The 26,166-nt window shown below is 40.8% G+C and overlaps 1 protein-coding gene across 12 annotated transcripts in view; it reads left to right on the top strand.

The window, feature by feature from the left end:
* Positions 1–26,166, top strand: part of LOC140195234 (uncharacterized) — a 665,367-nt gene that overhangs the window by 219,068 nt on the left and 420,133 nt on the right. For all 12 annotated transcript variants that reach the window (XM_072253281.1, XM_072253262.1, XM_072253330.1 and 9 more), the window contains one exon: positions 23,262–23,399. In XM_072253281.1, the coding sequence (XP_072109382.1) occupies positions 23,262–23,399 (138 nt within the window). The remainder of the gene's footprint in view (positions 1–23,261; positions 23,400–26,166) is intronic.

Here is a 26,166-nt window from a genome sequence, read left to right as displayed (position 1 = left end):
AATGAGCCAGTTGGTGTACGAGCCCCAGTGAGAGGGTTGCACAGGCAACTATACATTCCAGCCTTACTGAATTTCTTCATGATTTCAAATGTTCTGAGACCACAATGATTTCTCTCCCCTAAATGGGAAGCTCAAACTCTCAAATTACTTTGCAACCTCATAAATGCATTTCAATAAGATATCAATCAGAGGCATTAACTTTGTCATTGTTGGTTCATATTTAAATCAAAGTGATGTTTTCTATTTATGCACACAACTTCTATTTTTCACACATATTATGAATGCATCTCGAATTAATTTTATCAGAGAGTGAACGTGTCAATGGTAACCAATTATTCCTATTTAGTATCTTTGCAGCTGCTCATCAAATGGCCTGTGTCAGAACATTTGCAGTCAAGCACACTAATGGATGTTTTACATTAAAATGATGTAACGTAGCAAAATTATGTAATGAGGTCAGAATTGCATTTACTAATTTTGGAGTCATATGACATGGAAACATTTACCCCCATCCTCACATCCAGGCCAACTCATTGCAGCCATCTGTGTTAATCCCATCTTCAAGCATTTGATCCATAACCTTCTATTCCTAGACAATTTATGTGATCAGAGGCTTCTTAATTGCTGTCAGAGATTCTGCTCCCATCCCTCTAGCTGGGATGTACAGTAAGTTTTAAGTTTTTTTTTTAAGTTAGAGCATAACCTTTCCCTGTATCACCTCATATTTATGAGGATTAAATACCTTATTGGTGTATTTCAGTCCATTTCACCAACATTTCAATGTCACCCTGCAACCTAAAACTATGCTCCACACTGGACTATCATTTATGAGCTCACTGATTATGCCTCCGACATCCCCATCTAAATCTTTGTATATCTTACAAACAGTAATGGTCCCAGAACCAGTCTCTGTAGAACATCACTAGGTCACAGGAACCTAGGCACTGAACTACCCCTCTACTATTACCCTCCATCTCCTACTGTAAGCTACTTTTGTATCCAGTTTGTCAACTTGCCCTAGATGCCATGGATCCTAACCTTTTGGACCAGGATCCCTCTGGGGCCTTGTCAAAGGCCTTCTGAGGTCTATGTAAACTACACCTATTGCATTGCCCTCATTTATACACTTATTACCCCCCCCCAAAAAAATCCAGTTAAAACTTCGAGATCTGTCCATGCCACAGCCATGCCATACTCGTCATGTTTGATCAGTCCCTTCCTTTCCAAATGACCAGTAATCCTGCCCCTCAGAAAATTTTCCAATAACTTCCTTCAAAGTTCAAAGTTAAATTTATTATCAGAGTATATACATGTCACCACATACAACCCTGAGGGCATACTTAGCAAATCAATGGAACAGTAACTGTAAACAGGATCAACGAAAAACAAACCGTGCAAATGCAAATATAAGTAAATAGTAATAAATAACGAGAGCATGAAATAACAAGATAAATAATCCTTTAAGTGAGACCATCAGTTGTGGGAACACCAGAAATAGAATGAGTGTAGTTATCCCCTTTGATGCCTGATGGTTGAGGGGCAGTAATTGTTCTTGAACCTGGTGGTGTGAGTCATGAGGCACTTGTACCTTCTACCTGATGGTAGCAGTGAGAAAAGAGCATGGCCTGGGTGGTGAGAATCGTTGATGATGGATGCTGCTTTTCTAACACAATGTTTCATGTAGATGTGCTCAATGGTTGGGAGGGCTTTACCCATGATATACCAAGCCAAATCAACTACCTCTTGTAGGACTTTCCATACTAGGCCATAATGCAGCCAGTAAGCACAGTTTCCAGCATAGTCTATAGACGTTTGCCAAGGTTCATGATGATATGCCAATTCTTCGCAGACTTCTGAGGAAGTAGCGGCGCTCTCATGCTTCCTTTGCAATTAGATTTATGTGATGGGTCTAGGACAGTTCCTCTGAGATAGTGACACCCAGGAATTTAAAATTACTGACCCTCTCCACCTCTGATTCTCCGATGAGAAGTAGCTCATGGATCTCTGGTTTCCCTCTCCTGAATCTACGATCAGTTCCTTGGTCTTATTGACATTGAGTGAGAGGTTGTTGTTCTTACACCACTCAGCCACGTTTTCAATCTCCCTCTTCCATGCTGATTTATCACCGCCTTTGATAGGGCCCACATCAGCAAACTTGAAAATATGTATCCTATTCAGGATGTTAACCTCATTGGTCTGTAATTAACAGGCTTTTCTCTGCTGCCTTTCTTGAAAAAGGGGGACCACATTTGCAGTGCTTTAGTACCTCATTTGTGGTCAGCAAAAATTTTAAAATGTCAGCCAGAGCCACAACAATTGCTCCCTTTCTTCCTATCACTGACTTCTGGCCCCCACAATATACCTCATAGTACTAAGTGTGTTCAAGCAACCACCGTCCCCTCACCCTTCACCTGCAGGCTCCTGATCCTATACTCCTTCTGTATGGCCGTTGCCTTTCTGTGCAAGAACTGTTTGTGCTATGTGTAAGAATCTTGCCCTCAGACTTCACAATTGGGAGCAAGTCCAAGAGCAGAGATGATAGTGGAGCAAGTGCAGATGGGTGCAGCACAGAGTGAGCATGGGAGAGAGATGTGGAGAGGGCTTGTCAGCGAGAGCAGTAGGTAGACAAGCCTGTGGAGAGAGGGAAAGGAGCAGAATGGCAGGAAAGGAGGGGGAGAAAGGAAAGGGTACATAGACAGAGAGGATGAGCACGAGGGGACTGCAGAACAGACCAAGGAGAGAGAGGAAGTTATTCATTTTGTAGTTTTACTATTTGATCTGACCTACCATATTTAAAGTTGAATTTATGTGTGATCCTGGGTAGATCGTATGATGGTGGAATTTCATGTTTGAAGTTACAAACTAATTCAAAAATTTAAATTATTCACATTTTTAAGGATTCCTCCATCAGTTAAGTTTAAAGTTCAAATTAAATTTACAATGCCTATAAAAAGTATTCATACCCACTCCTGGAAAGTTTTCATGTTTTATTGTTTTACAACATTGAATCGCAGTGGATTTAATTTGGATTTTTTTGACACTGATCAGCAGGAAAAGGCTCTTTCGCGTCAAAGTGAAAACAGATTTCTACAAAGTGATCTGAATCAATTACAAATATAAAACACAATGTTAGTCCTGACTAAGGGTCTCGGCCTGAAACATCGACTGCACCTCTTCCTACAGATGCTGCCTGGCCTGCTGCATTCACCAGTAACTTTGATGTGTGTTGATAAAACACGATTTAATTGATTGCATAAGTATTCATCCCCTTCAAGTCAGTATTTAGTAGATGCACCTTTGGCAGCAATTACAGTCTTGAGTCTGTGTGGGTAGGTCTCTATCAGCTTTGCACATCTGGACATTGCAATTTCTCCCCATTCTCCTTTACAACACTGCTCAAGCTTTGTCAGATTGCATGGGGATTGTGAGTGAATAGTCCTTTTCAAGTCCAACCACGAGTTCTCAATTGGATTGAGGTTCGGACTCTGACTTGGTCTTGCTGGAAAACAAATCTTCTCCCAAGTTGCAGTTCTCTTGCAGACTGCATCAGGATTTCCTCTAGGATTTCCATGTATTTTTCAGCATTTCTTTTACCCTCTACCTTCACAAGCCTTCCAGAACCCGCTGCAGTGAAGCATCCCCACAGCATGATGCAGCTACCACCATGCTTCACAGTAGAGATGGTGTGTTTTTGATTATGTGCAGCGTTTGGCTTAACGTCAAACATGGTGTTTAGTCTGATGGCCAAAAAGCTCAATTTTGATTTGATTAGACCATAGAACCTTCTTTCAGCTGACTTCATAATCTCCCACATGCCTTCTGGCAAACTCTAGCTGAGATTTCATACGAGTTTTTTCAACAGTGCCTTTCTCTTTGCCACTGTCCCACAAACCTGCGATTGGTGAAGCACCTGGGCAATAGTTGTTGTATGCGCAGTCTCTCCCATCTCGGCCATTGAAGCTTGTAACTCCATCAGAGTTGTCATAGGTCTCTTGGTGGCCTCCCTCACTAACCCCTTCTTGCATGGTCACTCAGCTTTTGAGGACGGCCTGCTCTAGGCAGATTTACAGCGGTGACATATTCCTTCCATTTCTGGATGATTGACTTAACTGTACTCCAAGGGATATTCAGTGACTTGGAAATTTTCTTGTTTGCATCTCTTGACTTGTGATTTTCAATAACCTTTTCACGGAGTTGCTTGGAGTGTTCTTTTATCTTTATGGTGTGGTTTTTGCCAGGAGACTGACTCACCAGCAGTTGGATACAGGTTTATTTTTACTACAAAGGTCTCCAAAAACAGATCTCCATTTAACTAATTATGTGACTTCTAAAACTAATTGGTTGTACCAGTGATAAAGGGGGGGGGGGCGGTTGGTGAATACTTATGCAATCAATTATTTTGTGTTTTATATTTGTCATTAATTTAGATCTCTCTGTTTGCCCTTTGACATGAAAGAGTCTTCTTCTGTTGATCAGTGTCAAAAAAGCCAAATTAAATCCACTGTGATTCAATGTTGTAAAACAATAAAACATGAAAACTTCCAGGGGGGGGGTGAATACTTTTTATAGGTATTGTATTATCAAAGTACATATACAGTACTGTGCAAAAGTCTTAGACATACAGAAAGAACTAGAGCGCCTAAAACATTTATTCGGTACTGTAGTAATTTTATGTATTGCACGGTACTGCTGCCACAAAAAGAAACTAATTTCATGACCTTTGTGGCTGATGATAACTATGATTCTGATATGGGTCTCTACTGTGGACTGAGAGTGGGAAGGGGCAGGGAGAAGGGAAATTATGGTTGGGAAAAGGGGAAGGGAAAGAGAAAGAGAAGGGAGCGGGAAGCACCAGAGGTACATTCTGTAATGAGGAATAAACCAATTGTTTGGAATCAAATGACCTTGTCTATTCTCAGGGCTAGTGTGTCCCATCTTGCCTCATCCAATTGATCTTTAGGACAGGTTTTAGAAAGGCTATAAAACTATCATGCGCACACCATTCTGTGCTTTGTGTTTACATGTATTGCGGTTTGTGATCACATTGATGTGCTTGCTCTATGCGCACAGCATATTGTGTGTACTTATTACGATAAAGTATTTGTATTTTCAGGAGTATTTGTGATAGAAAAATGTCTCGACAATGTTACAACGGTTGCAAAACTTTATATTGTATTTGTGGTGAGTATACAGTTAAATCTCAAAGACGGAGCATGACTCCCCTTATTAAGAAAGCCTATGAGCTCTACCTTTGGTGTAAAATTGAAGACCAAGACAAAGCCTGGGCTCCTCACATTTGTTGTGCAACATGCACTATCGATCTTAGAGCTTGGCTCAGAGATACTCAGAAGTCAATGCCATTCGTTCTCCCGATTATTTGGCGAGAACAGAAGGATCATGTGACAGACTGCTACTCCTGTCTGACCAGTGTGTCTGGTTTCTCTGCTAAAAACAAGAAATCTATTGAATACCCCAATCTCCCTTCAGCCTTGAGACCTATGTCGCATGGCAATAGTCTTCCAGTACTGAAGCCACAAGAGACAGGGAATATAGAGGAGGCGGATGAAGATGCTACGATGCATGAGCCAGAAATGGAAAATAACATTGATACTGATATAGATATTGAACACTCTGTGTTGAGTGAGCCTCATCTGATAACTCAATCTGAGTTAAATGACCTGATCAGAGACTTGGGTTTGTCAAAGGCAAAAGCAGAATTACTGGGTTCAAGACTGCAGGAATGGAATCCATTGTCACCAGATGCTGAAATTTTTGAGATTGCTGTTTCCCAGAATAACTGATGCCAAGATTAAGGAAGGCAATTTTGTTGGTCCACATATCAAACCGGTCTTCAAAGACAGGCAATTTGAAGAACTTCTTGTGGGACCTGAGAAAATTGCATGGAAGACATGTTGTTGAAAATTTTCTTGGTAACTACAGAGCACCAAACTACATGCAGTTAGTTGACATTGTGCTTCAAGCAGACAAAAGCATTAAGTGCAACAAGTACAACTCTCTTCACACAGAGAGCGGTGAATCTGTGGAATTCTCTGCCACAGGAAACAGTTGAGGCCAGTTCATTGGCTATATTTAAGAGGGAGTTAGATATGGCCCTTGTGGCTAAAGGAATCAGGGGGTATGGAGGGAAGGCTGGTACAAGGTTCTGAGTTGGATGATCAGCCATGATCATACTGAATGGCAGTGCAGGCTCGAAGGGCCGAATGGCCTACTCCTGCACCTATTTTCCATGTTTCTATATCACTAAAGATTCATTTTCTGCATTCCCATTTAGACTTCTTCCCTGCAAATTGTGGTGCTGTCAGTGACGAGCATGTTGAAAGGTTTCACCAGGACATTCTGGTCATGGAGAAATAGTACCAGGGCAAGAGGAATCCATCAATGCTGGCTGATTATTGTTGGACACTTAAGGGAGAAGCCTCAGACACTGAATAAAAATGAAAATCATCAACAAAACATTTTTAGCTGAGTTGAACTATTGCAAAGCATCAGCACCATTATTTAATTAAAGGCATTAAATTCGATATAAGTTAATTTCTTGGTTTCTCCAAATTTCTATGTGATACACGTAGTCAGAAATTATATTTTTTATTCAGCTTCAAGTGGTCTATCATAACCTTAAAAATTCTGAGGAAAGCAAGACCTTGAAAAAATTTGCTTTCCAGTGAAATCAGTTAGTCATTTTCATTTTATTTGTTAGGTATCAGTGTTAAACATGGAGAATATGATCACTCAATGATTGTAAAATAGTTGGCTATTGCTGGCGATTCCAACTGCAACAGCTTCTCAGCCATAAATTTTATCCCTTCCCGCATTTGGCGTTGCAGCATGTCGTTTTCTCCTTTCTATCAACTGTCAAAAATTACTAACATCGGCAACTCTTGAATTCCAATACAGCTCCAAATTTTTTTGCCCCTTTATTTTCCTCTGACTTCATTTCTTCTCCTCCGGTTCCACCTCCTGCTGTGTTTGCACTGTCGCCTTTTATCTACCCCCTTTCTGATCCTGTGTGACCTGACCTCAGCAGAGGTATCCGACGAATATCCCTATGCTAACATTTTAATTAATTTTGAACCTGACATTATGCTGAACTACTACCAATTAGCAGGAGGTACAGGGGTCTTAGGTTCCACACCACTTGGTTTGGAACAGTTATTACCCTACAACCATCAGGCGTATGGACCAGCATGGATAACTTCACTCACCTTAACTCTGAATTAATTCCACAGTCTACAGAGTCAATTTCAAGGACTTTACAACTCATGTTCTCATTACTTACTATTTATCTTTCTATCTGTCTATTATTTACTTTCTTGGTTATTTTGCACAATGTATCTTCTTTATCACATTAGTATTGCTAGTAGAACTGTAGTATCATTGGTAAGGAGGAATGTCATGAAAACTATTCAATAGGTTGTACAAAGTGTAGCACTACTGATGTTTCTGTGTGTTTCAGCAACACACCAGGTATAATTTCATTTTTAACATTAGTATTTGAGTCAGTTTTCTTTCTGAGGTTTAAGCCCACCTTGTCTATTATAATACGTAGAGGCAATGACGAATTATAATTGATTGTTATTACTATATCGGAAAATGTTGATTATAAGTGTCATTTTCAGATTCAGTTGAAGAGAAGCAGCTTTAAGTCTTTTTTTTCTCTTTCAAAAACATAGACACAGAAAAGGACAAGTGCCTGAGAATTTTAGTTGGCAGTAAATTAATGATATCAACTTGATCTAAGAAGAATGATTTAAGGGAATCTGTAATTGGACTGTAATTCCATTATCCATGCCGAACTCCTGTACATTGAGAAACCTAAGCCAGTGCCATGAGAAAAATTATGTAAAGAATCATTTTTTAAAATATTTATTATGCTAAAAAGCTTAAATCCCCCGATTCCATGCTTTATAAAAAGCTTGCCTACCTGAAAGCATTGACTATCTTTTCTTTGTTTAGGATTAACGTTGGTGTTTAAATCAAATAACCCCTAGTCAAGGAAAAATTAAGACATAGGGATAATAATATCTGTAATAATTTTTCCAGGTGTCCCTTAGACGTTTCAATACTTAAAGAATGCATTGCTGGATCCTTTTAGAATGTTGTCAAATTCTTTTGTAAATGCTTTTTTTTTGTCAAATTCTTCCAATTTTTACTAAGAACTACTACCTACATTAATATTAAGTCTGGACTTTGCCTTTCTGTGGAGCTGTTACTAAACAGTGTGAATGACATGCAATATCAATAACAACAGCTACTGGGCGTTTTTCTGCCTTTTCATCACAATTGGCACTCTATTGTTCCAGGTCCATCTCTAGCTTTAGCACATCAGCAGTGATCCTCCATTGCTCATCTCACAAAGCACTGGGTGTGATATTTCTTGGAGTAGTTAATCAACTATGAAAGAAGATTTGAGCTGATGATGGTGTAGAAAACCATCAGCTGTGTGTATACTCTGCCTAGTTTAAAACTGAACCCTTGTACTTTGTGGTATTGCTATTGTGGTCACATTAGGGACTTTGATTATAATATATTTCTTCTAATTCTAATGCTTTTATCATAAATTTGAATCAGCAAAGAAGCTGCTTTACCAGCATTGATCCAATCTTTGAGGACTTACAAGGTTCTTTGCAAAGACTGAGTCAAAATAGTGTCATGATCTTAAGTCATTCAGGTAATTATGTCCAGGAGACTTTCCATAGATCCAAAGGATGCCTCCATTCCCTTTGCGATTCAATGCAAAATGACATGTCTCACATGTTTTGCACTTTAATTAATTAGTACGAAGTTCTTGATTTTTGTAACTTTCAGTTTTTTAGTAAATGGCATAAAGTTGGGATAACATTGTGTTGATATTATTTAATCATTCATCCAGCAAGTAATCATCAAATCCTAGGAATTTAGCTTGATTGACTGCAGTCCCATCTGGAAATGTAGCAAGGTATGATAATTGAAAATGGGCAGCTTTGTATTTCCCAGAAAAATCTGTTTTGCTTACAGATTTGTTTGCAGCATTGATTTGTGCTATATGTATTTTTAGGTCTACTGTCAGTACCTTATTTGATTGCCATACACATTTGCTTATTTGTGAGATTACTGTTATTGAAGCCACTATATTAGTGGTCTTGATGCAAACTTTCATTTTTCTAGTAAATGGAAGGGTTCTCTTGTAGATGATCCAAATGAAATTCCACAACCAATCTTAATAAATAGGAAAGTAAGTCTGTGGATAAAACTAAATTGAATCAAAGCCAAAAGATCATCAGGACCTTAAGTTATAACAACATGCTTGAGAATGGACCTGAGGCTGATCACACAGTGATTGTTCTGCCTCTAGAGGTGCTGTTCATTTTGTATGCAGTTAGCTTTGTATAAACATCACTTCCTGTTCGTAAGCTGTTTTGTACATCATTTCCTGCGTGGATTAATTTGGATTTCGACTTGGGAGCAAACACAGTAGAAAGACATACATCTCCATTCTCTCTTTATTTTCCCTTTACACAGCAATCTCCATGAGGGCCTTAAGCTTTCTTAGTATTGGTAAACATTTGGTAGATGCCTCTGGTGACTACACATGCGGTAAGTTCATCCAGCTACGGCTTGTAATAATCTGCGTTAAGGAGTTGGAGCTGGAACTGGATGAATTCAGGAGGCGGGAGGAGCGATAGATAGGACATATAGAGAGCTAAAAGAGGATCTATTGCTAGTTAAACAAAAGGTGCAGGAGACAGAAAACTTGGTGATAGTCAGGAAGGGAAAAGGGGTTAAGGAGCCCCTTAGATATCTCAGATCGAGTCCTCAGCATTCTTAAGTGGGAGGGTGAATTGCCAGTAGGTACCAATGGCATAGGTAGGAAGAGTGACAATATTCTGCAAAATGAGTTAGGTGCTAAGTTAAAAGACAGAAACTCCAGGGTTATGATCTCAGAATTGCTATCTGTGCTACATGCTAGTGAAACCAGAAATAGGAAGAGTATACCATTTAACACATGGCTAAGGACTTGGTGCAGGAGGGAGGGTTTCAGATTTTTGGATCATTGAGCTCCCTTCCATGGAAGGTGGGACCTCTATAGAAGAGACAGTTTGCACCTGAACTGGAAGAGGACTAATGTCCTAGCGACACACATCAAAGTTGCTGGTGAACGCAGCAGGCCAAGACTCACTCTTCCTGTAGGAAGAGGTATAGTCGACGTTTCAGGCCGAGACCCTTCGTCAGGACTAACTGAAGGAAGAGTGAGTAAGGGATTTGAAAGAGTGAGTAAGGGAGGGGGAGGGGGAGATCCAAAATGATAGGAGAAGACAGGAGGGGGAGGGATGGAGCCAAGAGCTGGACAGGTGATTGGCAAAAGGGGATACGAGAGGATCATGGGACAGGAGGTCCGGAAAGAAAGACAAGGGGGGGGGGGACCCAGAGGATGGGCAAGAGGTATATTCAGAGGGACAGAGGGAGAAAAAGGAGAGTGAGAGAAAGAATGCATAAAAATAAGTAACAGATGGGGTACGAGGGGGAGGTGGGGCCTAGCGGAAGTAAGAGAAGTCGATGTTCATGCCATCAGGTTGGAGGCTACCCAGACGGAATATAAGGTGTTGTTCCTCCAACCTGAGTGTGGCTTCATCTTTACAGTAGAGGAGGCCGTGGATAGACATGTCAGAATGGGAATGGGATGTGGAATTAAAATGTGTGGCCACTGGGAGATCCTGCTTTCTCTGGCGGACAGAGCGTAGTTGTTCAGCAAAGCGGTCTCCCAGTCTGCGTCGGGTCTCGCCAATATATAAAAGGCCACATCGGGAGCACCGGACGCAGTATATCACCCCAGTCGGCTCACAAATGAAGTGTTGCCTCACCTGGAAGGACTGTTTGGGGCCCTGAATGGTGGTAAGGGAGGAAATGTAAGGGCATGTGTAGCACTTAGAAACATACATAGAAACATACATAGAAAATAGGTGCAGGAGTAGGGAGTAGGCCATTCGGCCCTTCGAGCCTGCACCGCCATTTATTATGATCATGGCTGATCATCCAACTCAGAACACCGCCCCAGCCTTCCCTCCATACCCCCTGACCCCCGTAGCCACAAGGGCCATATCTAACTCCCTCTTAAATATAGCCAATGAACTGGCCTCAACTGTTTCCTGTGGCAGAGAATTCCACAGATTCACCACTCTCTGTGTGAAGAAGTTTTTCCTAATCTCGGTCCTAAAAGGCTTCCCCTCTATCCTCAAACTGTGGCCCCTCGTTCTGGACTTCCCCAACATCGGGAACAATCTTCCTGCATCTAGCCTGTCCAATCCCTTTAGGATCTTATACGTTTCAATCAGATCCCCCCTCAATCTTCTAAATTCCAACGAGTACAAGCCCAGTTCATCCAGTCTTTCTTCATATGAAAGTCCTGCCATCCCAAGAATCAATCTGGTGAACCTTCTTTGTACTCCCTCTATGGCAAGGATGTCTTTCCTCAGACTAGGGGACCAAAACTGCACACAATACTCCAGGTGTGGTCTCACCAAGGCCTTGTACAACTGCAGTTGTACCTCCCTGCTCCTGTACTCGAATCCTCTCGCTATAAATGCCAGCATACCATTCGCCTTTTTCACCGCCTGCTGTACCTGCATGCCCACTTTCAATGACTGGTGTATAATGACACCCAGGTCTCGTTGCACCTCCCCTTTTCCTAATCGGCCACCATTCAGATAATAATCTGTTTTCCTATTTTTGCCACCAAAGTGGATAACTTCACATTTATCCACATTAAATTGCATCTGCCATGAATTTGCCCACTCACCCAACCTATCCTAGTCACCCTGCATCCTCTTAGCATCCTCCTCACAGCTAACACTGCCACCCAGCTTCGTGTCATCCGCAAACTTGGAGATGCTGCATTTAATTCCCTCATCCAAGTCATTAATATATATTGTAAACAACTGAGCTCCCAGCACTGAGCCTTGCGGTACCCCACTAGTCACCGCCAGCCATTCTGAAAAGGTCCCGTTTATTCCCACTCTTTGCTTCCTGTCTGCTAACCAACTCTCCACCCACACCAATACCTTACCCGCAATACCGTGTGCTTTAAGTTTGCACACTAATCTCCTGTGTGGGACCTTGTCAAAAGCCTTCTGAAAATCCAAATATACCACATCCACTGGTTCTCCCCTATCCACTCTACTAGTTACATCCTCAAAAAATTCTGTGAGATTCGTCAGACATGATTTTCCTTTCACAAATCCATGCTGACTTTGTCCGATCATTTCACCGCTTTCCAAATGTGCTGTTATCACATCCTTGGTAACTGACTCCAGCAGTTTCCCCACCACCGACGTTAGGCTAACCGGTCTATAATTCCCCAGTTTCTCTCTCCCTCCTTTTTTAAAAAGTGGAGTTACATTAGCCACCCTCCAATCCTCAGGAACTAGTCCAGAATCTAACGAGTTTTGAAAAATTATCACTAATGCATCCACTATTTCTTGGGCTACTTCCTTAAGCACCCTGGGATGCAGACCATCTGGCCCTGGGAATTTATCTGCCTTCAATCCCTTCAATTTACCTAACACCACTTCCCTACTAACATGTATTTCGCTCAGTTCCTCCATCTCACTGGACCCTCTGTCCCCTACTATTTCTGGAAGAATATTTATGTCCTCCTTAGTGAAGACAGAACCAAAGTAATTATTCAATTGGTCTGCCATGTCCTTGCTCCCCATAATCAATTCACCTGTTTCTGTCTGCAGGGGACCTACATTTGTCTTTACCAGTCTTTTCCTTTTCACATATCTATAAAAGCTTTTACAGTCCGTTTTTATGTTTCCTGCCAGTTTTCTCTCATAATCTTTTTTCCCCTTCCTAATTAAGCCCTTTGTCCTCCTCTGCTGAACTCTGAATTTCTCCCAGTCCTCAGGTGATCCACTTTCTCTAGCTAATTTGTATGCTTCTTCTTTGGAATTGATACTATCCCTAATTTCTCTTGTCAGCCACGGGTGCACTACCTTCCTTGATTTATTCTTTTGCCAAACTGGGATGAACAATTGTTGTAGTTCATCCATGCAACCTTTAAATGCTTGCCATTGCATATCCACCGTCAATCCTTTAAGTGTCATTTGCCAGTCTATCTTAGCTAATTCACGTCTCATACCTTCAAAGTTACCCCTCTTTAAGTTCAGAACCTTTGTTTCTGAATTAACTATGTCACTCCCCATCTTAATGAAGAATTCCACCATATTATGGTCACTCTTACCCAAGGGGCCTCTCACGACAAGATCGCTAATTAACCCTTCCTCATTGCTCAAAACCCAGTCCAGAATAGCCTGCTCTCTAGTTGGTTCCTCGACATGTTGGTTCAAAAAACCATCCCGCATACATTCCAAGAAATCCTCTTCCTCAGCACCTTTACCAATTTGGTTCACCCAATCTACATGTAGATTGAAGTCACCCATTATAACTGCTGTTCCTTTATTGCACACATTTGTAATTTTCTGTTTAATACCATCTCCGACCTCACTACTACTGTTAGGTGGCCTGTACACAACTCCCACCAGCGTCTTCTGCCCCTTAGTGTTACGCAGCTCTACCCATATCGATTCCACATCTTCCCGGCTTATGTCCTTCCTTTCTATTGCGTTAATCTCTTCTTTAACCAGCAACGCCACCCCACCTCCCCTTCCTTCATGTCTATCCCTCCTGAATATCGAATATCCCTGAACGTTGGCCTCCCATCCCTGGTCACCCTGGAGCCATGTCTCTGTGATCCCAACTATATCATAATCATTAATAACAATCTGCACTTTCAATTCATCCACCTTATTACGAATGCTCCTTGCATTGACACACAAAGCCTTCAGGCGCTCTTTTACAACTCTGTTAGTCCTTTTACAATTATGCTGAAAAGTGGCCCTCTTTAATGCTTGCCCTGGATTTGTGGGCCTGCCACTTTTACTTTTCTCCATAGTACTTTTTGTTTCTACCCTCACTTTACACCCCTCTGTCTCTCTGCACTGGTTCCCATCCCCCTGTAGTGAACTAACCTCCTCACGCCTAGCCTCTTTAATTTGATTCCCACCCCCCAACCATTCTAGTTTAACGTCACCTCAGTAGCCGCTTGTTCCGCTTACACGGATAAGTGCCAGGAGGGAGATCAGTGGGGAGGGATGAGGGGGACGAATGGACAAGGGAGTTGTGTAGGGAGCAATCCCTGCGGAATGCAGAGAGAGGGGGGGGAGGGAAAGATGTGCTTAGTGGTGGGATCCCGTTGGAGGTGGCGGAAGTTACGGAGAATAATATGTTGGACCCGGAGGCTGGTGGGGTGGTAGGTGAGGACCAGGGGAACCCTATTCCTAGTGGGGTGGTGGGAGGATGGAGTGAGAGCAGATGTACGTGAAATGGGGGAGATGCGTTTAAGAGCAGAGTTGATAGTGGAGGAAGGGAAGCCCCTTTCTTTAAAAAAAGAAGACATCTCCCTCGTCCTAGAATGAAAAGCCTCATCCTGAGAGCAGATGCGGCGGAGACGGAGGAATTGCGAGAAGGGGATGGCGTTTTTGCAAGAGACAGGGTGAGAAGAGGAATAGTCCAGATGTTCTAGCGGGAAGATTTGCTAGTCCTGCATGGTAGGGTTTAAACTAGAGTTGCAGGGGGATGGAAACCAGACTGTGAGAACAGATAGTGGAGAGCTTGTGGAGACAGGTGTTGTTAAGACCTCAGACAGTCAGGAATCAAAAGGTTGAGCATAGTGCAACGAATGTCCTGAGCTGTGTATATTTCAATACAAGATGTATCGTAGGGAAGACAGATGAGCTCAGGGCATGGATCAACATATGGAATTATGATATTGTAGCCATTAGTGAGATGTGGTTGCAGGAGGGGCAGGACTGGCAGCTCAATATTCTGGGCTTCCACTGCTTTAGACATGACAGGGGGAGATAGATTAAAGGAGGAGGGGTGACATTACTAGTCATGGAAAATGTTATGGCAGTGCTTTGTCAGGACAGACTGGAGATCTTTTCTAGTAAGGTGTTATGGGTGGAACTGAGAAATAAGAAAGGTATGCAACACACAGAAAAAACAGCCCTGATAAAGGGTCTCAGCCTGAAACATCGACTGTTTACTCTTTTCCATGTATGCTGCCTGGCCTGCTGAGTTCCTCCATCTCTTGTTTGTAATAAGAAAGGAATGACCGCGTTAATGGGCCTATATTACCGACCACCTAACAGTCTGAGGAACTTAGAGGAACAAATTTGTGGAGAGATCGCAGACTGTTAAAAAAAAATAAGGTTGTTATAGTAGATGATTTTGATTTTCCACGTGTTGACTGGGACTCCCAGACTGTAAAAGGACTAGATGGGATAGAGTCTGTCAGTTGTGTTCAGGAAAAGTTTGGAATAGGCAGCTTAAATGGTTTGGCATGGACTAGATGGGTGAAGGTCCTGTTTCTGTACTGTACTTTTCTTTAACTTTATGTACTTTGAAGAAAGTATTATGGTTAACACTCTTCACTATTAAGCTATCGTGCCACGAGTTCATTCTGATTTATGGCATATTTCAAACTAAGTGTCTCTACCTCAGGAGAAGATAGAGTGTAGCTTTGTAAAGTACCTTGGAATATATTGAGGTTGTGTGAGTTTCCATTTTTTCCTTGATGATGCCATTAAGTGTTGGTGGCAGTTGGCTGAGCTCTCTCTTAATCAAAATAGGCATTAACTGGTGGTTATGTGGTATGAATAATACCTGCAATGTCATTTGTATACAGCTTAAGCCTGACACTAGTTGCTTTATTAATGAACTTTATTAATCCCCACTGATTTTCATTAACAACCCAATTACTGCAAAGGATATGTAACTTGGTCTTGATATTTAGATTTTTTCACTAGATTAAGATGACTAAAATAATCTTTACTTAAGGATATTTTGTTAAATCAAGAAGGAATTTGATGGTGAGCATTTGTGGTTGGACAATTGATGGTGAACTGTGATACTTCAAAGTTATCATTCAATGAGGAAAACGCTTAGGAGGAATTTCTTTACACCTAGGTTTTGGATATGGCAGGGGTCAGAGGAGAGGGACTAGAGGTTGAGTCGGTAGAGGAGTGAGGCTCTTCCCCCCTCTCTATACTAACAGTCTGATAGGAACATGGCCACTGTTCTGGCACTGGGATAAAGGAGGTGCCGTGGGCATTTCTGTTGGCCAGAGGTCCTTCATTCATATGGGCACCAAAGGTCACGGAAAGAGTGGTGAATCTGTTGAATTCATTGCCACAGCCTTCTGTGTGGGCCAAATCATTGGGTATATTTAAGGCAGAGGATGATAGGCATGAACGGATATGGGGAGAAAGCAGGGGACTGAGGCTGAGAGGGAAAATGGATCAGCCATGATGAAATGGCAGAGCAGACTCGATGGCCTAATTCTGTTCCTATATTTTATGGTCTTATGGATTCCTTTGCAGAAACAATTGGTAAATAAAGTGTTGCATGGAATCATGGAAACTTTTTAAAATATTCCATACAGAAGAAATTACATTGGTGCTGTGTGATCAGATTAGAACATTCCATTTCAACTCCCATAATATAATGCATTCTCTTCTCCTACCTCAGCTGAAGCTCAGCATGGGGCTTCCCTCTGTCTACTTTACCTAAATTCAAGGTATTCTAGAATGTTGTTGCCTGTGATCTAACTCCTATCAACTCCTGTTCACCCATTACACTTGTGCCTTCTGACATGCCTCCAAGTAACACAATGCTTCAATTTTAAATTCTCCTTCAATATTTCAAATATCATTTTACCAATAGTAATCGTGTCTTCGGTTTCCTAGTTCTAAACTCGTGAAGTCTTTTTTGAAATTTTTCTGTTTTTCTTTCCTCCATTCAGACTCTCACTGAAACATTTAAATTTGACAAAGCTTTTTCTGTGCTGATACCTCCTTTCATGACTTGTCTTTAATTTTTATTTGATCATGCTCCTGAGAAGCTATTTGGGAAATTTTGCTGCATTGAAGGAATTTTATTAGTAGTCAACATTATTTAGATAAGGAACATGCCCTGGGATAATACACAGGCAAGGCTTCCTTTTGTATTGTGTACTTGTTCCTGTGTACGATATGGATAAAAGGAATCTCCCTGAAATAGTTATATTTCCTTATGTAAATGATATTTTATTTGTGCTCTTGAGAAGATTTGATGAATTCCAAGAAATAATTCTCTAAACTATGCTTACAGAAGAAAACTTTTCAGTCGTGTCTGTTTCTGTGGTGGAGGAACCTTTTATGGACCAGAGTATGTTGAGGGATTTTGGCAATTATACACTGAAATCCTTTTAATCATTTTGTTGTCAGAAAATTTGGCACTCAAACAAGTTATGAACCTCCAGGAAAAGCTCTACTGGAAGTTTTCCTGAGTTTTTGCACTAATCTTGTGGTTGCACACCATGGAAACAACAAGCCCATTTGTCTGAGTGGAGATGAAGAACTGAAAGACAAACAAATATTCTGTAATTTCCATCAATATATAGTACTTAGCTGAGTCTGCGTAAAGGTAAACAGTTTAAAATGCTAGATTTTAAGTACGTATCAATTTATCTTAATTGCTTCATATCTTTTTATTTTTTGAGTGTTTGGTAGACAGCATAGCTGGATGTCAGGTTTCTTTACTATTCATTTTTTGGATGGGGCTTGTTTCGGTCTGTCCACTTTGTGATGTGTTATGGAAAGCCCTGCTTTTGTGCATGGCTTAGCCACTTTGGATCAGGACAGATAGAACATAGAAATTTACAGCACATTACAGGCCCTTCAGCCCACATGTTGTGCAGAGCATTAAACCTACTTTAGAAACTGCTTTGAATTTCCTTACTGCATAACCCTCTATTTTTCTAAGCTCCATGTACCTATCTAAGAGTCTCTTAAAAAACTCTATTGTATCTGCCTCTACCACCGTTGCTGGCAGTACATTCCACAAACCCACCACTCTCTGTGTGAAAAACTTACCTCTGACATCCTTCCTGTAAATACTTCCAAGCACCTTAAAACTATGCCCCTTTATGTTAGCCATTTCAGCCCTGGGAAAAAGCCTCTGGCTATCTACACGATCAATGCCTGTCATCATCTTATACACCTCTATCAGATCACCTCTCATCCCCCGTCACTCCAAGGAGAAAAGGCCAAGTTCACTCAACCTACTTTCATAAGGCATGCTCTCCAATCCAGGCAATATCTTTGTAAATCTCCTCTTCACTCTCTCTATAGTATCTACATCCTTCCTATGGTTAGGTGACCAGAACTGAACACAGTACTGCAAGCGGGGTCTAACTGTCTTATATAGCTGTAATGTTGCACCACGCCTTTTGAACTCTATCCCACGGTTGATGAAGGCCAACACACCATATGCATTCTTAGCAACGCTGTCAACCGCAGCAGCTTTAAGTGTCCTATGGACCCGGAACCCAAGATCTCTCTGATCCTGTACACTACCAAGAGTATTACCATTAATATTATATTCTGTCTTCGAATTCGACCAAAATTAACTACTTCACACTTTTCTGGGTTGAGCTCCATCTTCCACTTCTCAGCTCAATTTTGCATCCTATCGCTCCTAACATCCTTTCCCTGCCTCAATGGAACATACCTATGCAGAATGCCATGCAAATGTTCCCTGAACATCCACCATACTTTTGCCGTGCATTTCCCTGAGAACATCTGCTCCCAATTTAGGTTCCCAAGTTCCTGCCTAATAACATCATATTTCCCCCTACCCAATTAAATGTTTTTCCAAATTGTCTGCTCCTATCCCTCTCTAGCACTATGATAAAGGAGATAGAGTTGTGATCACTACCTCCAAAATGCTCTCCCACCGAGAGATCTGACAACTGACCAAGTTCACTTCCCTATACCGGATCAAGTTCAGCCTCTTCTCTGATTGGCTTATCTACATATTGCATCAGGAAACCTTCCTGAACACACCTAACAAACTCCACCCCATCCAAACAACTTGCTCTAAGGAGATGCCAGTCAATATTAGGAATGTTAAAATCATCCATCACAGCACTATTATTGCACTATTCCAGAATCTGCTTCCCTATCTGTTCCTCAATATCTCTGTTATTTTTTTTTGTGGGGGGGGGGTTATAAAAAACACCCAGTAGAGTTATTGCCCCCTTCCTGTTTCTGATTTCCACCCACAATGACTCTGTAGACAATCCCTCCGTGACTTCCTCGTTTTCTGCAGCCGTGATACAATCCCTGATTAGCAATGTCACACCCCACCTCTTTTGCCTCCATCCCAGTCCTTTTTGAAACATCTAAAGCCCAGCACACTCAGCAGCCATTTCTGCCCCTGAGACATCCAAGTCTCTGTAATGATTCCACCACTAAATTCATAATGGTCGATCTATAAAAAGTAACTCTGTACTTCTCATACATGTCAGCATGTGTTCGAATGAATTAATGACGTACATGATCCCTAATGATTAACTAAATTTTTTTTATTGGAAGTCACACCACCTTAAGCATAACTGTTGCAAAAAATTGATCAATAAACCAAAAATGCTAAATTACTTTCTTAAGTACATTTAAAAGGTACTTTAAGGATAGAGAAGGTTTGGAAGGATTTCGGCCAAATGTGGACAAATGAAACTAGCTTAGATGGGAATCATGTCACATGACCTGTTGAGCTAAAGGGTCTGTTTCCATGGTGTTCAATTCAATGAGTCTAAGAATTCTTTTAAAGTAATGTGATTAATTTTATAATTTAAAATTTTAGGCCATAAGACATAAGAGCAGAAATAGGCAATTTGGCCGCACCATTTAATCATGGTTGATTTATTTTACCGCTCAACCCCATTGTTTCTCCCTGTAACTTCTGACCCTTTGACTAATCAAGAACCTAACAACATCTGCTTTGAATAGAGACAGTGATTTGCCCTTCACAGCCATCTGTGGCAACAGATTCCACAGATTCACCACCCTCTGGCTAAAGAAATTCATTTTCATCTTTGTTCTGAATGATGTCCTTCTGTTATGAGGTTGTGCAATAAACTCCCCCACTATTGGAAACCTCCTCTCCACATCCACTTTATTAAGGCCTTTCAATATTCAGTTGATTGCAATGAGATCCTCCCTCATTCTTCTAGATGCAACTGAATACAGGCCCAGAGCCATCAAATTCTCCTCATACATTAACCCTTATATTCCCTGGATCAAAGGTTATGGGGAGAAGGCGGTAGAATAGGTTTGGGAGAGATAATATGTCAGCCAAGATGGATTGGCAGAGCAGACCTAATGGCCTGAATGGCCTAATTCTGCTCCTATGTCTTAAGGTCTTATGGAAACGTCCAGTGAAATGCATTGTTTACATTAATAACCAACACAATCCAGGGATTTGCAGGTGGGGGGGTGTGGTGAGAAGGGGATGGTGAACAGCATGCAAGTGTTTGGCTGAATAACACAGAACACAAGAAACAACAAAACAACAACAGCAAACCAGCTATTTATACACATGGATATCTCCCAACCCTTGGACAGTTCTCCAGCATCCAATCTCCAGGCTTTGACTCCCAGACTATCAATCAACTTTTGGGCTTCAATCTTCAGTATTGACCCCCAGACTGGCCAATGATGGGATCCGAAACTCCGAAGTCCAACCCACTGATCAGGACTAGTGCCTCCATGTGCATGCTGCTTGCACGGACTCCTGGTTGTTGGCCTTCAAGTGTGGAACAGTGGCCTGGATTTCAGATGTCCTTTGTAATCTGGCCATGCCACTGACCTTTGAGCACGAGTGGAGGCCTGGAGTATGCATATCCTTCATCACCTGTCACTGGACTTTAACGTGGAGGGAGTACATAGGGTGTAGGTCAGATCTCTACTCCTCCACATCCCTATTAATAAACCCTACTCTGGCCTCTAAAGTCTCTACACAACTGTACCTAAATTCCCTCTATGGCCCCAAAAACCATTCTGACGAACTTAAAAAATAACTGAATTGGATTGATGACCTTGCTGGAGACTGCAGCTCAGCACTCATTCCAGGAATGAAAGGGTTAGCGTATGAGGAGTGTTTGATAACTCTGGGCCTGTACTCGCTGGTGCTTAGTACTATGAGGGGGAGATCTCATTGAAACCTTCCAAATATAGAAAGGTGTAGATGAAGTGGATGTGTAGAGGATATTTCCAATAATGAGAAGCTCTAGGACCAAAGGACACAGCCTCAGAGTAGAAAGACATCCCTTCAGAACAGTGATGTCAAGGGTTTCCATAGCCAGAGAGTGGTGAATCTGTGGAATCGCCACAGGTGGCTGTGGAGGCCAAGTTATTGGATATCATTAAAGTGGAGGTTCATAGGTTCTTGATTAGTAAGGGCATCAAAGGACACGGAGAGAAGGCAGGAGAATGGGGTTGAGAAGGTAAGTAAATCAGCCATGGTCGAAATGCGGAACAAATTGGACGGGCTGAATGGCCTAATTCTGCTCCTATGTGTTATCATGTATGGTCACGTTTAACGGATGTAATAATTGTATTTACCTCATTCAAGGCACTTTATTCACTCTTTGATTTTGTACCAAAATCCGTTTAAATTGATGTGATGTTACTAAAATCCCAATAAATATCGTAACAGGATCACTTTTAAAATTATGGAAATATGAACCAGGCTTCACTTATTGTGATAGCTAGCCTTGGTTTACTACTGGACTGAGCCACTATGTGAAAATTAATTAACACCTGTGTGAATTAATCACCTCAAAAATTATGGATTTCAGAGGGAAATTATTTACCCCTCGACCATCAGGGTTCTAAACTCCTAAACCAGAGTGGATAACTTCACTCACCCAACACTGAATTAATTCCCGAACCTATGGAATCACTTTCTAGGACTCTAGAACTCCTGCTCTCGGTATTTATTTATTTATTAATTATTTAGTTTCTTCTTTTACATTTGTGCAATTTGTTGTCTTGCAGATTGGTTATTTCAAATTAACTTTGAAATAATTTGCTCACTTAGAGAGTGTACAAACTATACAGCACAGGCCTAAGCCACTTAGGAAATTTGTCTTAAAGCTCTGCCGCATTATTAGTTTTTAGGTTATGTTCCACTGCTTTTCACAAACAACTTTCCCTTCAGTGGTGAATATTCCCTTTCCATAGTATTTCAGATAAAATTAGGATCATCTGCAACGATTGATCACTCTGATTGGAATAAAAACGCTCACTTCATTAACAATATAACCAGTGAAAGAGGACACCTTCAGCAGATAAAAGCTTCTGATAATTAGTCGGAAGCAACATTTTTTTTCTGTCTGGGTCCTCTGTACAGAAGTTCTCTAGTTAACATTTATAAAAATAATTAATCTCAAAAAAATGATCTCATTGACTACAGAGCTTAATTTAATTGATACCCTTCAAAAATGTGATTATATGACTGTTATATTGACAGTTATGTTCCAGCTACTAAGGATATCTTTTCACTAACAAAAGAATTTACCTTAAAATATTTGAAGTGGAATTTAAATACAATTAATAACAATGTGTAGAAATCGATTATCATGGTGAGGGTTTAATTGCTTAAAACAGCATTTGTCAGCTTTATGTTTTATTGACAAACTTTATCGATTTATCCAAATTTGGACTTTGACTTGTCTCTGGTACATAAAATTCGCATGTGCTGTTCAAATGGGAAATGGTTGTATTGATTTCCTTGACTTCAGCTGAAATGCTAAAGATTTTTGGATAAGCGTTCTCATTACTTAAGTCAAAATCAATATAAAAGAGCTTCTTTTAATGAAACAGCAGTCTCAACACCTACTGTTGAAATGGAGTCCTGTTCATCCTTTGCCTTGGGTATTGATCACCTGGGTTGTATTACGGATGTCCAATTGGTTGACATTGTGGCTTAGTTATGTGTATAAACTTGCAGGTTCAGAAAAGAGAAGACACGATACAGAGTCAAACATGTAAAATCCACTTCTTGCAACGGAAAATGGTTGGGTGATTTTTATAGGTATAATTTCAAAAACAAACTATAAGATGACTGGGTAACAACATTCTATTAAATAATTTGTGATTTAGTTACAATGTGAGATGTTCTTTGTGTGATTTACTTATGTTGTCACGAGGGAATTGAAGGAATCTAAACTGAGTTTTCAGTTTTCGTATCTGTATACAGTATTTTTCATTGCATTAGGAAATCCACATTCAGTGTCTGATTTCCCTTATTGAAACTCCATTTGCTCTATTGTTGGTTGATTACTTTGTTTATCTAATTATTTTCTGGATTTCTTTCAGCCTGAAGTGAAGGAGCACAGAGTTTATGATCTTGAAGCAGAACATCAAAATGGGAAGACCCAAGCTCAAAGGACTTCATTGCAAAACCCTAATGAAACAGATGTTAACCACAAGTCATTTCAGCAAGTCCAACATAAGGTATTCTGCATGGATACAATTAATTATTGCATACTACATAAATTGTCCAATTACCCTTGAGTTAATTAAGTGAAATAGACATTGATACATAGACAGATGCAGGTGTCATGTTATTGTGTTGTAAATTTACTCCTTTTTAGTTAATGGGCCCAGCATGTAAGCTTCCTAATAACAAAGCTACATAAAATTATATTGTAATTAGAACTGTTTTGACCCATAGCTAGAAAATTGTATTTTCATGTACCTATCACTTTTGTTCAACTTTAGGTCAATTCATGTTTCCTGTTTTATTTTAAATTTCATGATGTTCAAAACCTGATTGGTAATTAAATTATATTGTTTCTATGAGTAAACATCTAAAAATAAATCTATATTTTGAAAAGGCTTAATTACACAGGTAAGTTATAGGAAAATGCATGTATCTTTTTTACATTCTTCAATCTTACATCCGTATGAGATGTGTTTTGATAAAATTTTATTTAAATTGTGCATTTTTCCTGAATGTTGTGTAGCATAAACTTGCAAGATGTAATAACTAATAGATCTGTCAATCATGAAATCTGGAAGGATCTGGTTTTGAGAATATTTTTGAATATTCTCCCTGTTATCCTAGTATTATCTTCCCCTGAAAGGACATAGAAAAGAGTGTTATTTTCAGCATTTTGGTGTTGGGCATGTGAATGATGCAGTCTGCCCAACAAAGTTCTGAATTAATTCTCATGAAAATGATAGGGATGTTGGCTGAGGAGGAAGCAGTGACCTTTGCTGCTTATCATTTAAATAGTTTTTTTTTGGGGATATTGTAGAGACATTTTTGTTGGTTGTATTGTCACAAAATATAGGCACGGATCACTAATCACAAACAAGGGAAAATCTGCTGATCTGCTGATGCTGGAAATCCAACTCACACAAAAGACTGGAGGAGCTCAGCAAGACAGGCAGCATCTATGGAAAAGAGCATAGTTGATGTTTCAGGCCCAGACCCTTCATCAGGACTGGATATGGGCTACAAATTACAACTGGAGATGGAAAAAGCATGTCAAAAGAGTAAAGTTATGAGAGTCAAGGGGGATTTCAATATACAGGTAGGTTGGGCAAATCAGGTTGGTGCTGAGTCCCAAGAGAGAGAATTTGTAGAATGCCTATGAGATGGCTTTTTAGAGCAGCTTGTGGTTGAGCCCATTCGGGATCAGCTATTCTGGACTGGGTGTTGTGTAATCACCGGATTTGATTAGGGAACCTAAGGTAAATGAACCCTTAGGAGGCAGTGATCATAATATGATAGAATTCACCCTGCAATTGAGAGAGAGAAGCAAAAGTCAGATGTATTGGTATTACAGTTGAGTATTGGAAATTACATAAGCATGAGAGAGGAGCTGGCCAAAGTGGACTGAAAGGGGATACTAGCGGGGATGATGGTAGAGCAGCAGTGGTGGAGTTTCTGGAAGCAATTTGGAAGGCGCAGGATAGATACATCCCCAAGAAGTAGTAGGATTCTCTTTTTTTGGGGCGTGTGCCTGCGTGCATGCGCGTCTGTGTGTGTGTGTGTCTGTGTGTCTGTGCGTGTGTCCGTGATGATGCCTTTTTCATGGCTTTACAAGGCGCGGAGTGAGAGAGAGAGACTGTGTGGCGCTCCACTCCTCACACAGACATTTTCGCAGTATTTTCCTTTTATTTTACAAGGTCAAGTTGCAATCTCGACACTCAACCTGGCACAGATGGAAAGCGTACTCGGGAGCACACCCGACTAGTTTCAAACCCGGGAACCTCTGCTCCGGGGTTCAGTGCCGATATCGTTGCGCCACCAGCCTGCCCAAGTAGTAGGATTCTAAAGGCAGGATGATGCAATTGTGGATGACAAGGGAAGTCAAAGCCAACATAAAAGCAAAAGAGAGGACAAGTAATAGAGCACAAATTAATGGGAAGTTACAAGATTGGGAAACTTTTAAAAACCAACAGAAGGCAACTAAAAAGTCATAAAGGGGGAAAAAAGATTAAGTATGATGGTAAGCTTACCAAAAATATCAGATGATACCAAAAGATTGTTTCAGATACATAGAGAGTAAAAGAGGTGAGAATAGTCTTCGGATTGCTAGAAAATGATGCTGGTGAGATAGTAATGGGGACAAGAAAATGGTGGAAAAACTGAGTAAGTATTTTGCATCAGTTTTCACCGTAAAAGACACAAGCAGTGTGCCAGAAGTTGAAGAGTATCAGGGGGCCGAAGTGAGTGCATTTGCAATTACTGTACTTGGGAGAAGGTGATTGGGAAACTGGAAGGTCTCAATGTAGATAATTCACCTGGACTAAAGGGACTACAACCGGGGTTCTGAAAGAGATAGCTGAAGGGATTATGGAGCCATTATTAATAATTTTTCAAGAATCGATAGATTCTGGTGCAGTTCTGGATGGCTGGAAAATTGCAAATGTGGCTCCACCCTTCAACAAGGTAGAGAGGCAGAAGAAAGGAAATTATAGGCCAGTTAGTCTGATCTCAGTGTTTGGGCAGATGTTAGAGTCAATTGTTAAGGACGTGGTTTTGAGGTACTTGGAGGCATGTGATAAAACCAGCATGGTTTCCTCAAGGGAATATCTTGCCTGACAAATCTGCTGGAATTCTTTGAGGAAATAACATGCAGGGATGACAAAGAAGAACCTGTGGATGCTGCGTACTTGGATTTTCAGAGCACCGTTGATATGGTGCTGCACATGAGGCTGTTTAACAAGGTAAGAGCCCATGGTATTACAGGAAAGATACTAGCATATA

This window comes from Mobula birostris, chromosome 1, assembly GCF_030028105.1.
Source record: "Mobula birostris isolate sMobBir1 chromosome 1, sMobBir1.hap1, whole genome shotgun sequence".
Classification (NCBI taxonomy): domain Eukaryota; kingdom Metazoa; phylum Chordata; class Chondrichthyes; order Myliobatiformes; family Myliobatidae; genus Mobula; species Mobula birostris.
The sequence above is the reverse complement of the archived record's forward strand: the minus strand, read 5'-3'. Positions and strand labels throughout refer to the sequence as shown.